At 36.0% G+C, this 14,523-nt stretch overlaps 1 protein-coding gene across 1 annotated transcript in view; it reads right to left on the reverse strand.

The window, feature by feature from the left end:
• The window catches only part of LOC100549706 (semaphorin-3A), a 118,031-nt gene that overhangs the window by 45,545 nt on the left and 57,963 nt on the right, over positions 1 to 14,523 (reverse strand). The window contains exon 4 of the mRNA XM_010717985.2: positions 4,414 to 4,533. Within this exon, the coding sequence (XP_010716287.2) occupies positions 4,414 to 4,533 (120 nt within the window). The remainder of the gene's footprint in view (positions 1 to 4,413; positions 4,534 to 14,523) is intronic.

A 14,523-nucleotide genomic window follows, 5' to 3' on the forward strand; every position in this document is an offset into this window, starting at 1 on the left:
AAAAAGCTGTTTTTTTTTATCACTATATTCATATGTTTGTATAATATGTACCAACATATATATATAGAGATGGTTGAAAAAAGCAAATGCATAAATATATAAAAACAGGATGTCCATTACTTAGAAAATGCACTCTAGACCACTTCTAATGTAATGTACAGAAGGGGGGGGAAAAAAAGAAGGTATAATTCAGCAAAATTTTATGAGTTGAGCTAAAAAATTTTAAAATACACAGAGACCGGAAAAAGTAAATATGTTACAGGTGGTAGCGTTATATAACTTCATATGCAATAACTTAATGTTTTATGTACATCATAAATCTGAACTAAACTTAGAGCTTCTTTATTGATTACGAATGAGAAATAAACTGCAACTAAAAGGATCTCAGACCTTTTAAGTTCATCCAGTTAAAAATGAGTTTTAATCTGTCAGACATTGACAAGAAATTTGGAATTAGGAGACAATAATAGAAGCTGGGTTAGTTCTTCAGACAACATCTATTGAGTTACCTCCACTGAAGAAATTCTAATGTATTCATGCTGAGGATCTGGCAAACAGTTTTGTACAGCTCTTTGCAGTTCCTGCCTTGAGTGTTAAAAAAAGTGCACTCTCTATACTTCCACCTGTATGTAAGGGTTAAGTAAATGGAAAATTCTGTTCTTTCCTTAAACAGGACTGTTCCCCACTTGTTCATGCAAACTACCCCAAAGGGAGCCCTGGGGAAATGGAGCAGGGCTGCTCCCCCTGCTCAGGCTCACACAAGCAGGTGCATTCTGCATCCTGTTGTGCTTTACTAGTGAGTTTAATGCACCTCTGTGTCTCCCGGCAGTTGTATGTGTTCCTTTCAAGTGCAGATCTGACTTCTGCAATTTTGCAGCCATAAGGATATTATTTCTGCACATTTGGTACTGTTTCCACAGAAGTCAGTGGGAGTAAAGCATAGCTTGGCTAATTACTTTCTTATATTGCGTAGTAATTGCTTTCTTCTGCTATATTGCATTACCTGGAGAGAATATTGCATGTTGCCCAACTTTAGGTCATCAAAGCTGATGTAGGTGTCTGTATTAGGTCATCTTACTTCAATTCAGACACATGCAGTATAGATATCTGCATACGAGCCAGTTTGCTCCATTTAGTGAAGGTATGAATATAGCCTCTTCCATGGATGACCTCAAGGTTTAAATTAGGTTCTCCTCAGGTATTCTGCACATACACATGTTATGTTCTATCTAAATATGTTCCTTCCTGCTTACTCATGGCTTACGTGCTTAAAGTCTATTCAAACATTAGCTTTATTCTTCTCTCTAAATATTGTGGTTATTCACTCCCACATCTGGAATGGATTTAAGCACAGATTAGTCTGCTTTACTCCTTAGAATGCAGTGTAATTCACAACATATTAGGCTGTATACATTTGCACAGATCATTTTTAATCAGATGCACAGCATGCTGTTCATATCCCTTTACCTTTTTATTATTATTTCCTATACTGTAGTTCATCAAACTCAATTATATCTGCCTAGTTTCATCACTAGAAATGGCTTTCTTCAGGTATGGAAGGGCTGTAATACTGTTTCATATCGAAGAGATATTCAACAGACTTAACAAATCATATTCCCCATTACTTTATGACTGTCACACAAAGTAATTTATTTCCTTTCCCCAGACATAAGAGTTGTACCATATTCCAGTCTCTGGCAGCCTATGCCAATTGCTCCCAGTGTCTCCTCTATCACTTCCCACTCTTTTCTTTAAATTACATTTTTTCCATCCTCTTCATTTTGACATACACTAATTTCCTCTCCTCCAGCAGTCTCAGACAGGTGGGTTCTTTTCTGCCATCACATAAACAAGCGATTTTATTAGACAGTAGGTACATTCGCCAACTATTCCTTAATCTGTTCACATTTACCTCTCAAAGTGCTTTAAAATAAACAAGCAGATGGTGAAGTTCGTTAATTTTCAACAAGTTTGTGGCCAAAAATGAATCTTCAGGAAATATTTTAGATAGCAATTTTTTTACTCAAAATCAATCCCTCACCGTCATTTTTTAACCTTTTTTAGTGTGTTGTGAAGGCATAAACTGTTTATGATACAGAAGCAGTGGCTTTTTGACATGTCCATTGCTGTTGTTTGACATCAACACATAAACCAGCTGGCTCCTACAGATGCAGAGTAAAGGGCTAAGATTGCATCCCCCCGCTATGGAATAGCTGCTGTCAGTCAAACACACTCCTCTTGCCCCCGCTCCTGCAGAAGGTGCACATTTGTAATTCCTGCCTAGGCCGCTGGTGTAAAAGAAAAAGCTCTAAGGCAGTCCAGAATAATTCTCGTTGCAAACCTAACTCAACCCATTCTCACTTTATTAAGACACAGGTCACAGGCTGAATATCATCATGAATTATACATTTATAAAAGCCTGATATTAGGTGGGTACAGCTGCCTCCATCTTGCCCCAGTTTCTCTCAGCACAGATAGAGATGGAATGAAAAGGAAGTGACTCCTCCTGCACAGTAATCCAAAGAATACAGAAGTAGAAGGTGAAGATAATTTCATTCACAGTTTAAATATGAAATCCGAAGCTAACAGTGACCATGGCAGTTCAGAGGAAGATCCTCCTTTCTCTGGTTTGGGAAGCTGAAACCACAGTCCATGAAAATGATTCCTGCACTGGGTGTTAACAAACTGACCAAAAAAAGCAATGATTTATATTTTGTTGATAGGTATGAACTGCTAGAAGGAAGCAAAAACAAATATCCTCTTTCAGCTCCTGGGCCAAATGCATCATTGACCCAAGTCTTTCAAATCACAGAATGTTAAACCAAGGTTGGATCTGGTCTCGCATCTCAGATCATCCTTCCTATAAATTCTTGATAAAGTGTGTGTTATTTTTATGGCACAGTCATAAAACAGCCAAACGCAGAAGTAAATGACCTCATACCAGCTATCTCTCTGCAGATAGATTCACTTGGCAGATAGCCAAGGATTGATTGACACACATCTTACGGAACTAGAGTTAATTAATACGTCTACCAATTCCCAAATGGATCTCAGGAAGCAGAGAATCTGTTTAATGCAGTAAGCAATGACATACTGTGTGTGGTCAAGATACAATCACTAATTGCCAAGAATGCATTCTGGAATAAAACATTAACTAGTATATATATGCATATATATAAAAAAAATACACACAAAACCCTTCTAAATTGCAGCTCCTTTATTCCTTCAAAACCTTATGTTTAGAACATTATAAAGACTGATGATTCAAATATCAAAAGACATTTTTTAGAGAAGAATAGTTTCCAGACTATAAAGTCAACACTCAAAAAATCTGTTAGCTTTTCTACAAGAAGAATTTCTGGTTTTTAAATAATTGAGTTCTCGTTCAGTTAACAGTGATGTCTTTCTTTTCAGAGAAATCTGAAAACCTGAATTGCAAAACCATCAGGTGAGTTGAAAGAGTTGTTCTTCGGAGATCACAGAAGCTACCAGTAACATAACTATTGAATCACCAATAAAATATATCCTTAAATGAAGTGAGTGATTGCTGAAAATACATCAGGAATCTGGCTGCTAAACTGAAACATTCTATGAAGCAACACTCAGTTAAGTCAGAATGAAAGAAAAGTAAAAGTGGATTTATTGATATCATGTACTCAGATTAATAGAAAAAAAAAGAAAAAAAAAAAAAAAAAGATTGGCTTTCCTAAAAGGAAAAGGATTGAAATTGAAATGGAATTAACTGCAGGAGCACAGAGACATTTTAGTATAATCTCCAGCCAGAAAAATAAGCATGAACCTATTGCTTTTTGTGGATGACACTGTTTTTCACAGGAAAAGACCGTGTTTATCTATTTAGTTACCACAATCACTGACAAAACAGTGCAAGAGCTACTCTATGCTTTTTGCAGTACTAAGCAAAAGTCAGCAAAGTAAAGGTTTAAAAAAATGAGGAAAAGAGAGGGAAAATGATTTATTTTGTGAGGCAACAAAACTTAGGTTGTATATGAAACACAGTTGCTATGTCAGGTCAAACCTGAGAAGTGGTATTTATGAATATGTAACACTTTTAAATCCTAGCTGGGAGAAATCTACTGTGGTGTCAGACTGTACCAACTAGTAGGACACTAAAAGACAAAGCTGGTCTCGGATTAAAAGCACTGGCTGAACTATGAAGTAGGCAGAATGGGCTTATTGGTATTTATGTAAAACCCTGGGGGAAAGGATGCTGTGTGTGGGAGAAAAGCATAGATTCAGTTGTGATCTATCAATCAGCACGTCAGCACCAGAGGCAGGAGCAGGTCCTACCAGATCTGTTCCCTGAGCCATAGAAACAAGGGAGTGTGCCTCGTGGCTAAACACCAATAAAGATTAAATGAAGGAAAAGAGAAATATTGTTTTAAGATAATTTACCTCAGGATGGCTTCCAACTTCAATATAAGTGCACACGGGATGAAAAGCCCCTGTTCCACAGGCATACAAGTGTGTTTGGTTATAAGTCTTAAGCACCTTGATGAAATTAGCACATTCTCTCTGCAAAAAAATGAAAAAAAAAAACATTTATCCACAAAGTTAATTCAGTGATTATGACTAATAAGAGTGCTTCTGGGTTGTGGATGTACGTCTGAATGAGCAGATATTAAAGGTGTGATTATTTCAAGCTGTTTATAAGCATGTTTAGAATGAAGTATTTAATAAATAGCCTGATTTAGGATCTCATTTAAATATCTTTGGTTGTCATTTAATAAAGTGTCCAGCCCTGAAGAAAAAATTACACAACAAATTTTCCTCATTTTTGTTTCAGACACTTTTCATCTCTGTAATTTATGGCACTGCCATGTTTGTAAGACAAAGCCCATTTATAGAAAAGTGTCAGAATGAAATAATGAAGAAAAATGGACCAACTGTTTGTATTCAATTAAGTAAAAGTTAGAAAAAAAAAGAATGGGCCAGATGGAAAGAGTTGATGAAAAACAAATCATTAATATAACATTTCTAACAACAATACAAATGCTGCCTCATTTCCATTGTCTATGCTTAGGAAACAGTTCTAAAAGGATGAATACATGTGTTTAGCTTTACTGAAACTGTGAATAACTCCTGGAATGTAAGCTATGCAAGATTTGGACTTTACATTTTCTACATGACCAAATTATCCATCATTAGTGATTTTAGTTCTCAACACCTATAAAAAGTACTAACAGTCCCTAGCACAAACATAATCTGTTATCTGTTAGCAGAAATCTGATCATTAATGCCTAATGGTATTAAAATGGAAATATCTAACTTGATAGTCAAGATGTTGATTTTTTTCTATTTATTTAGTATTTTCATTTCAATCAGGCCTAACAATGAAAATAAACATCAATGCCTATGAATCAGTCTACTAACACAATTATAAATAATGAATTTCAAATAGGAGAAAAAAAATAAAATAAAATAGCAATTTCCAGCAAAGTTTATGTTAATTAAAATTAAAAAAAAAAAATAAAGAGGAAGATTTCTATGTATGTATTTTCTATTTGTCTGAAGTCTGCATCAGCATTTGGGTTCAGCCCCAAAATGGTTTGCTCATCCATCTCTATTGCTGCTTCTGCTAACAGTGCTCAGTACTCAGTGCAGTGGTGATAACCAGAATAACTGCAGAGATCTCATTTACTGGCATCCTCCCTCTGTAACTTGCTTGCTAATTTAACTAGATAATCTCAAACAGAAAATGATGTCTCTGCCATGAAAATGCATGTGCAATTTGAAGCATGCCTTAGGCTACTACTTGGACAAGCAACAAACTTAGATAAAATACTGATTCTCTGCTTCTCATAATGCACTGCACTAAAATGACATTGCTCTTCAAATGTTACTCTTTATTTGCGTAACAGATAATGGAGATGTATTAAAGAGTACCCCAGAGAAAAGTATACAAAATCATACTAAGTCTTTGGTCTACTGCTGACAAGTTATCTTTCCAACTGAGATGGAAGAGAAAACATAAAGATAGTTAAGGTAATCCAACAGGAAATTGAAAGAGATAGAGATAGATGTTACCAGAGGTCTATCTTAATTCTTTCCATTCTGACCTTTCTTAATGAAAACACACACAAACTCTACTGCATGCATATTCTTCCTCCCACATATATATAAACACAAAAATACATTTATCTTATAGATTCACAAACTGCTTTGCACTGTCACAATGGTAAAGTAATAAGCAAATACTTGGCATCAATCATTTAAATTACATTGTATTTCTGTATTGTTCTTAATATTATTTTCCTTTGTTCTTTTCAATAAAAGAAATATGGAGAAACTGTGTAAATGTATTAATAATTCAATGCCTGCAAGAGTACAAATGAGCAACTACTGTAAATGCACAAAACATTACAATAAACAAAATTGAAGCAGATCTTTGCTTAAGCTCTGATATTCCATGTTCCAGCTGAAGCATCTAACATTGACTCCGCTTAATTTAAAACTGACCAATGATTTGTGCATTATTAAAGAATCCACAATTTTCTTCCTTTCGATTTGGATCTGGACAAATTTAACTACATTGCTGTGTCAGTAGCAGTATGCCTTGGTTTTTCTGATTTCATGTACCATGATTTTAGAAATATCTTTATGATCTACTATGTTTTACGAAAGTTTTTAAGAATTGCCTGCCTGGAGAAAATGAAATATCTAGTGCCAATGGTCATACATCTTTACAAAAAGCTAGATCTACATCCAGTGTAGATTTAAACAGGTTTCAGTGGAGCTATTCTGATTTACAGCAACATGGTATCTATGACATTATATATAAACATTAAATACTATTCAGCTGCCTATGACATAAAGCAAAAGGTTTAAGATAGCTACTATTTTTAAGGTGAGATGGAAAACCCTCCATGGTTTGGGAGCAGAGCTTTATTGAGTTACTCCAGATTAGCCTACGGGAGAAAGACTGATTTTAAAAAAAAAAAAAAAAAAAAGGGAAGAAAAAGGAAAAGGAAGAAAAGGAAGGAAGGAAGGAAGGAAGGGAGGAAGGAAGTAGAAGAGAAAGAGACGAGAGAGAGAGTAGAGAGTAGAGAGAGAGAGAGACGACGACGTACGTACGTACGTACCGGTACGTACGTAGACGTCAGGAAGGAAGGAAGGAAGGAAGGAAGGAAGGAAGGAAGGAAGGAAGGAAGGAAGGAAGGAAGGAAGGAAGGAAGAATTTAACTTTATGATAACTATACTTTTGCTTCAACTGTTCAGGATTGTAGTGGAACTGTGTTATTATTGGTAGAGTTAATCCAGAAATATGTTATATTTATACAAAAATTGCTTATAAGAAATTTGGCTTATTCATCTCTGTTTTCAAGCTCTCTTTATTTCATTATGCAACACATTATTTTACAGTTGATGTCTGAGAAAGACACAATCTAGTTAAACAGGGGGAAAGTAAATACTTAGAACAATAAACCTTTGACAATAACAAATAAATTTATATAACATTTAAAGTTCCCAGTCCTGCTCAGACTGCTCATATAGCTTCCCTGTGTTTTATAGCTGCATAAAGGAACCATTAAGGTCTATTCAGTAAATTCTCATACACCTCCCTAACTGATTAGATTTCTTTATATGTTTTACATGATTGTAAAAAAATAAATAAAGAGGGGTATTAAACCACAGTAAATGACATCAAAGTAAAGTTATAGTTCTGATTTAAGCCCCTGTCAACTCAGGAAGCTCAAAGTGAAGTTTCCTCCCTCCCTGAGAGACAGTGCTATTCTTGCTGGAACAATAGCAACAGCCTCATTGATTTCAATTGCAGCATAATTGGAGTCCTTCCTTTGTCTAACTGTGCTCAAGTACAACTGCATAGATATACTATGATGTGTGGAAACACCATTGTACCTGGGAGTTTGTGAGTGATACTCTGAGTTGAGCAAGAATCTGCCCCGTAATGGTGAATATTTAATTTTCCCCATTTATGTGACTCTGGGAAGAAAAAATAAAAATAAATCTGTACTATGACAATTTTAACTAGTTTTAATGATTTATTTAAACTCCAAATCTCAGCATGCACGTATGAAGAAGCTGAAGAAGACAGTACTATCAGGGAAAATGTGTGTGCCTCGTGAAGACTTGGACCTACCACTATGTGAAATCTGGGTGACTTGACTCTAGTGGCCAGGATCTGTTTCCTCATTCTTTCCCTGGTTGCATTGGTATTCAGTTGTGAAACCTGGCACACAGCTCTGCGGGTCCCAACACTAGTGGCTACATCAGTTCAACTACAAAGCAACAACCAACCCACTTGGCTAGAGGCCCAGAATTATGTGATTGCCTCTAACTGGGTTTGTCCCACTTGGCAGCTGCATCTCCTGCAGCTGGGCCCTCGGGCCAGGACTGTACTGTTGGCGTGAAGGTCCAAGCCAGCAAAAGGAGGCATTTCACTACATGATCTCAGAGCATAAGGTACTGAAAAGGAAGCAAATACTACGAAAGGAATGTAGCATCCTGGCATCTAGCACATAGGAGAAAATATCCACTGGAGATACAGAAGATACCTCGGTACTCAGCCCTGGTGAGGCCTCACCTCAAGTACTGCGTTCAGTTTTGGGCACCTCAGTACAGAAAGGACATTGAGGTGCTGGAGCAGGTCGAAAGAAGGGCAACAAGTTTTGTGAAGGGCTTGGAGAATATGCCTATAAGGAAAGACTGGAAGAACTGGGGCTGTTCAGTCTGGGAAAAGGAGGCTGAGGGGAGACCTTATTGCTCTCTTTCAATACCTAAAAGGTGCTTACAGTGAGAACGGGATTGGTCTCTTCTCACTGGTGACAGGTGGCAGGATGAGGGGAAATGGCCCCAAGCTGCACCAGTGTAAGTTTAGGTTGGATATCAGGAAAATCTTCTTTACAGAAAGGGTTGTTAAGCACTGGAATAGACTCCCCAGGGAGGTGGTTGAGTCACCATCTCTGAATATGTTTACAAACCATTTGGATGTGGTGCTCAAGGACATGATTTAGTGGAGGGTTGTTAGAGTTAGGGTACTATGAGTAGGTTGTGGTTGGACTCAATGATCTTTAAGGTCTTTTCCAACCTGAGCAATTCTATGATTCTATGATTCTATTCTATGAAAGGAACCAAGAGTCAGAAGCTGTAACAGTCAAATTATCAGGGAACTTAACCGCTGTCCGCATCTCTGTTCGCTCTTCAAGTACCTCTGAATCCACTTTTGCTTTTCCCAGGAAGAGAATGTTGTTTACATGTTGCATATTCTGGACATATTCATAACTTTTGAATGTTCTTCTTTAAGTAAGTAAAACAGTTTTAGAAAGAAAATTAGAGTTTCAAAGCGGAAATCATGGGTGGAGTGAATGTTGAAAATATTTTTAGCTTAATTGAAATGAAAATGAAAAGTTTGCAGATTTCTCTGTAGACAGGAAAATATAACTTGCATAGTTAATGAAAATACATTTTTGAAAAGAGGAACATTGGAATCACCACAGTGAATCATTATAAATTTTTCCACCTAATAGTCCTATTTCTTGTAACAGGTAATTTCATATTAGGAAATTTTTCTTTCTGTATATAGCTAAATATAGGTTTTTGTCTTAAAGATTGAATGTATTTATACATGTATACAGCAGAAAGCATAAGTGTTTTCATATGGTACAGAATAATTGAGGTAGATATTCAAAGAGAAAATTAGGTATATCATGTGGGAGTTACAGCAGTCCTGAAAACCCCCATTCATTTGTCTTGCCTAATTCTGTAGAGGATTAATCTTCATTTCTATTTTAATAAATAGTATAAAGTTTCCCTGATAGCTCTAGGCTCTGCCTTTGGCCTTGTTCTGAAACATCTCTATCTTTAAATCTAAGAACTAAGCCCCAGCATCCTCTGGAACCTCTTAGCATAACCTATGAGGTCTCTCATTTTCTGTCCTCACAGAGCGAAACTCTTTAGATTGCTACCTTTATAAAATTTTCACCATGTAAATACTAGATCTGCCTTTGTAAACTAACCACACTATGAGACATGATTGCCAATATTCTCTAAAGCACAGCCAAATAAAGGGATCGTAATTTGTCCTGACTATGCTACGTGCAACACTGACAGTTTATTAAAATAAAAATTAAAAGTAGCTAAAATCTTTTCCATCATGTTAGGATATTGCAGCAAAACAATTTTTACTGCAAATCCTTCTGTACTAAAATCCTATTTGTAGATATTAGTTGAGAAACTGTCACAAATTCAGAGCGTGAATTAAAGTCAGTGAGGTTCAGTGTGTCTGGACAAAGATCTTGTCTAAATTCCAATACCAAATATTATATATTACATAAGGACAGAGGGCCTGTATTTAAGAGAAGATAAAGTGTTAATTAAGCTTTCCAGCAAGACACCCACCATATGAAGATCAATATGTCTGACACTAACCAAACATACACATTTAATTTTAAAGAGATTTCCAATATTTTTGTATCAAATTGATAGAAGGGATTATGAAGAGAGAGATTAGCCTGAAAAAATAAATTACAAAGAAAATGTCTGCAACCAAAGCATGGAAGTCAAAAGCAGAAAGACTGAAAAACAAACACCACAGATATGTAACACTGATTAGACTGTGTTTTGCCGACTTTTCCCGGACACTTACAAAAATAAAGTCCATCCATCTGTCAAAACATCTGCTCTACATATGAAAATTAAAACTGAATTTAGGTGGGTTTTATGAGTTTCCAGTAATTATCTCTTCCTCAAAAGCCAAGAACTTACGTCCTTCTGTCTGGATTACTGGTGCAGCAAAGAGTTTTTTCAAGGACATCTTTTTAGGTGGAAGTTTAAGGGGTAAGTCCACGTGACCAACAAACATCTAGACTTTTTTTCCTCATTTTAAAGATTTTCCATTTTAGCTTTCAAGAAAAATATCATTTATGATTATACTGCTTCACAGATATTACCGCAAAAATGAATGACCAGATTATATGGACACTACGTAGAAGACAAAATAATCCACTATCTTCAACAGTTTTCTGCTGATTTAATCCAGATAAGGATCAGACCCTGTAAAACATTCTTCCTTTATTTCAACCTTCCCACATAGCCAAGTGATTAAAATATCAGAAGGTTTTGTCTAAATTGGATGGACAAGGGGATTTAAAGCTATCATCTAACAGCTGGACAAACAAAACAAATACGTGTTTTGTCTCCAAAATCAAAGTGGATGGACAGTTTCCATATTAAGTCCTATGCATGAGTTTAATTAATATGTTTACTTTTTTTTCTTCTACTGTCTAATTAGTTGAATTCTCAAGTGGCAAGGTCAGAGGTATCCATGGAGAGTAAGTAATCCCTCATATTACTGCTGTCATTCAAATTTATCACACTGTTGAAAGATGTTCCCAAGTTATCAGGGAGTTTTTTTGCTCCTCTCTTTTCCTAGTGGGCTACTGCCAGCTGCAATCAGTTCAGTATGTATTGGCACAACATTTTTGTCAGTAAGCTACAGCATTGTTCAGGGAAAATATTTCTGGAGTGACAGAGCAATAAATGTATATTTGTAACTTGTACACAGAGTATTAGGATCAACTAGATTCTGCAAACACTTCAGCACATTAGCATGTGCAAGGAGGCCCTCTTTGGAGTGAACTCTACAATGAATATGCTTTCATAGCTATTGCTGCTTGTGTGCAAGTTTTTTTAAATGCAGTAAAATTATTTAAGATTTTTTACTGCTTCCTTCTCTGAATTATAGTAGCACTTAAAAACATTGATCAGAGAGCACAGTCTGCTTAAACAGGCCTGAAGTAGGCAGGGAACAAAGCAAATGATTCCAGTCCTGTTAAAATGAGATTATCTTTTTTAAATTTCATTTTATTGGAGTAACTTAATTGGTAACTCTGCTGCAAAGCCATTATTCTAAGTGCTGCATTGGCAGCAATGGGAATGTTTCCCAGTAATATAAAATTTTCACAGAGTCTGACAGGTGGGTAAATTATGCCTGGCATCTGTACTCCAGGAGATAACCTTCCAACTGAACCTGACTAAGCAGGTATTTGATTTTAGAGAGGGGGAGGCCAGCATTGCACACAGCTGGCATGAAAACATTTTCAAGCAGTGACTTACTGCTGTGTACCTCTTGGAGCTTGGATCAATAACTTCATTTCTATTCCTGTTTTCTCATTACTGCATCTTGCAGTCAGAGGTTCAGTGTTTTATGGTCCTAGCCTCTGAAAGTCAATTTGCACTGCTGAGTGTAGTTAGTTGAGCAGTGTAATTATTGGGGTCTGTGTTACAGAATTTCTATAAACTTAGTTCTTAGGGATTATATCTCCATTGGTCAATGTTCATCAAATAAACAGATAAATAAATAATATTCTCAAAAAAAAAATAATAATATATCCAATAGAAACCTTGAATATTTTTAGGCAAACAAAATATCTAGTCATTTCTATATATCTATGGTGTTCTTTGTTTTTTTGTTTTGTTTTGTTTTTTTGTTTTTTGTTTTTTTTTAACTGAATTCTAATCCTACTTTAAAAGCATTCACTAACTTTGAGCTTTGAAAAAGATGGCAGATCCTGATATCCAGTGGCCCTTGTGAACTGCTCAAAACTTCCCAAGATGTCAGAAATTACACTACTCTTAGACTTGGTCACCACCGCCAACATTACAGATAAATACTTGATTAATTCCATAACTAGATTTTTCTCCACTCTTGAGATGTGCTCTGAGAAAATTCTGACTGAAGGTGCTGATGAGAATTGATAAGACATTATTGGTTGCTTAGTGCAGCTTACTGTACTTCCACAGTTATCTTCCCAATTAAGTTATGCCTGTTATCTGTCTGATTTTTTTTCATATGATAACAGTTCATGAGAATATTTAAAATGTATAATTTACTCAAGTTGCAGAATGTCTGCTTGAATTTAAACCACTGAAACATCAAGACAAGAAACAAGAAGTCAATTAACAAAGCATGTGATTAAACGAAAAACCTACTGAAAAACAGTCAGATACATCCCAATTCTTTCAAGCCACAAAGCTGCATGCCATATTAGCAAATAGTTTTATCATCAAAACACTTGCACAGCAGATGGAAAGCTCCTTTGCTTCCTACTTTGTGTTAGTAAGTGTGAAACAAAAAATGCTTCTCTGCCTGCCTGCCTGCCTTCCTGTAAATCTGTTGGTCAATACTGGCACTTTGACTCCAAGAACATAGCACATCAGTGAAACCAGTGAATCTTTGTTGTTAGCAACAATCACCTAGCGTAGCCTGAGGTCTTAAGAAGCAAAGTTTCTACAGATTTGTTCTGCATTTGGTATGTCTAAATTTGGAGATGTACTTCATCCATAAATCTTCATTGAGTAGATGCAGATAACAACTGTTCTGGACTTGCGGACAGCTAAAGGGAGGCCAAGAAAGGGCTGCAACACAAAATACCAATTTTAAGGATCAGTCCATGTTTTTGTACATCTAGTTAATGTGTAGTTAACAAGATAAACGAAAGCCTTTTGTGAATACAGTCCAGCAAATTGATTTTCAGGATTTTGCAGTGACAATTGCAAAATTGATTGTTGTACACTGAACTTTTCCAAGAGCTTTATTAAGAAACTTCATTTATTTTGAATTGTTATGTTCTTCAGTAATATTTATTTCCTACAGAACAGAATTAATTTACGTAAGGAACAGAAAAACATTTCAGGAATAACTCAAAACATTACATACAAGTGGCAGATGATTCTTTTCTGACTATAACTTTAAAACAAAATTGTTTTTGCTCTACAGACAAGCTGTTCCACTTTTGGGACATGGCTTTATTAGCAAAGCAATGAACTATGTCATTTGGTTTTAACTCAAGTAATATCACCAAACCCAGCAACAATTTAAGTTGCGACCACAGTCTAGATCTAAGGAGTCTCTCTCATTTATCTTTTCTATCTGGGTGGGGTGATCACCTGTCTCCTGGAGAAATCAGATTACATTCCACCTTTCCGAAAGAGATCAACACCTGCTAATTGGGTGGAGTATTTCAGACAAACATGTTGCCAAGTCTATTATGTGCACATAAGCCACTTGGACTCCGTATCAGTCAGCTTGCTTTTATTCAGCATTAGGCATATCTTGTAATGGCTGCCATTCACAGACACCTAAGATAAATATACTCAAAACTTCTGTGTTGAAAGTAAATGTAAATGTGTGAAGTGCTGAAAGAAAGCAAAAGACTGTGGCATCCTTCTGACTGTTGCTTAGCAATACGTAGGCCAGTAAATAAATATACTCCATAAGACAGACTCTGAAATTACATGTTCCTTACTGTGGGATCCCTTACATTTGAATTTGGAAATTAAACTATTCTGAATTCCCAGTCAGTAAAAACTTGGTGCCAAATGGATTGTTAATTATTATTATTTTTTTTTTTAGGGGGTTGGGGGGCAATTTGTGATACATGTACAGTAACCTAAAGATTTGCAATATGTAGATCAGCAAGGGAAAATCAACAGATGAGCTGTGTCAACACAAATCACTTTGAACAGTCAGAAGAAGAAGAGGAA

This window comes from Meleagris gallopavo, chromosome 1, assembly GCF_000146605.3.
Source record: "Meleagris gallopavo isolate NT-WF06-2002-E0010 breed Aviagen turkey brand Nicholas breeding stock chromosome 1, Turkey_5.1, whole genome shotgun sequence".
NCBI classification, from domain to species: Eukaryota; Metazoa; Chordata; class Aves; order Galliformes; family Phasianidae; genus Meleagris; species Meleagris gallopavo.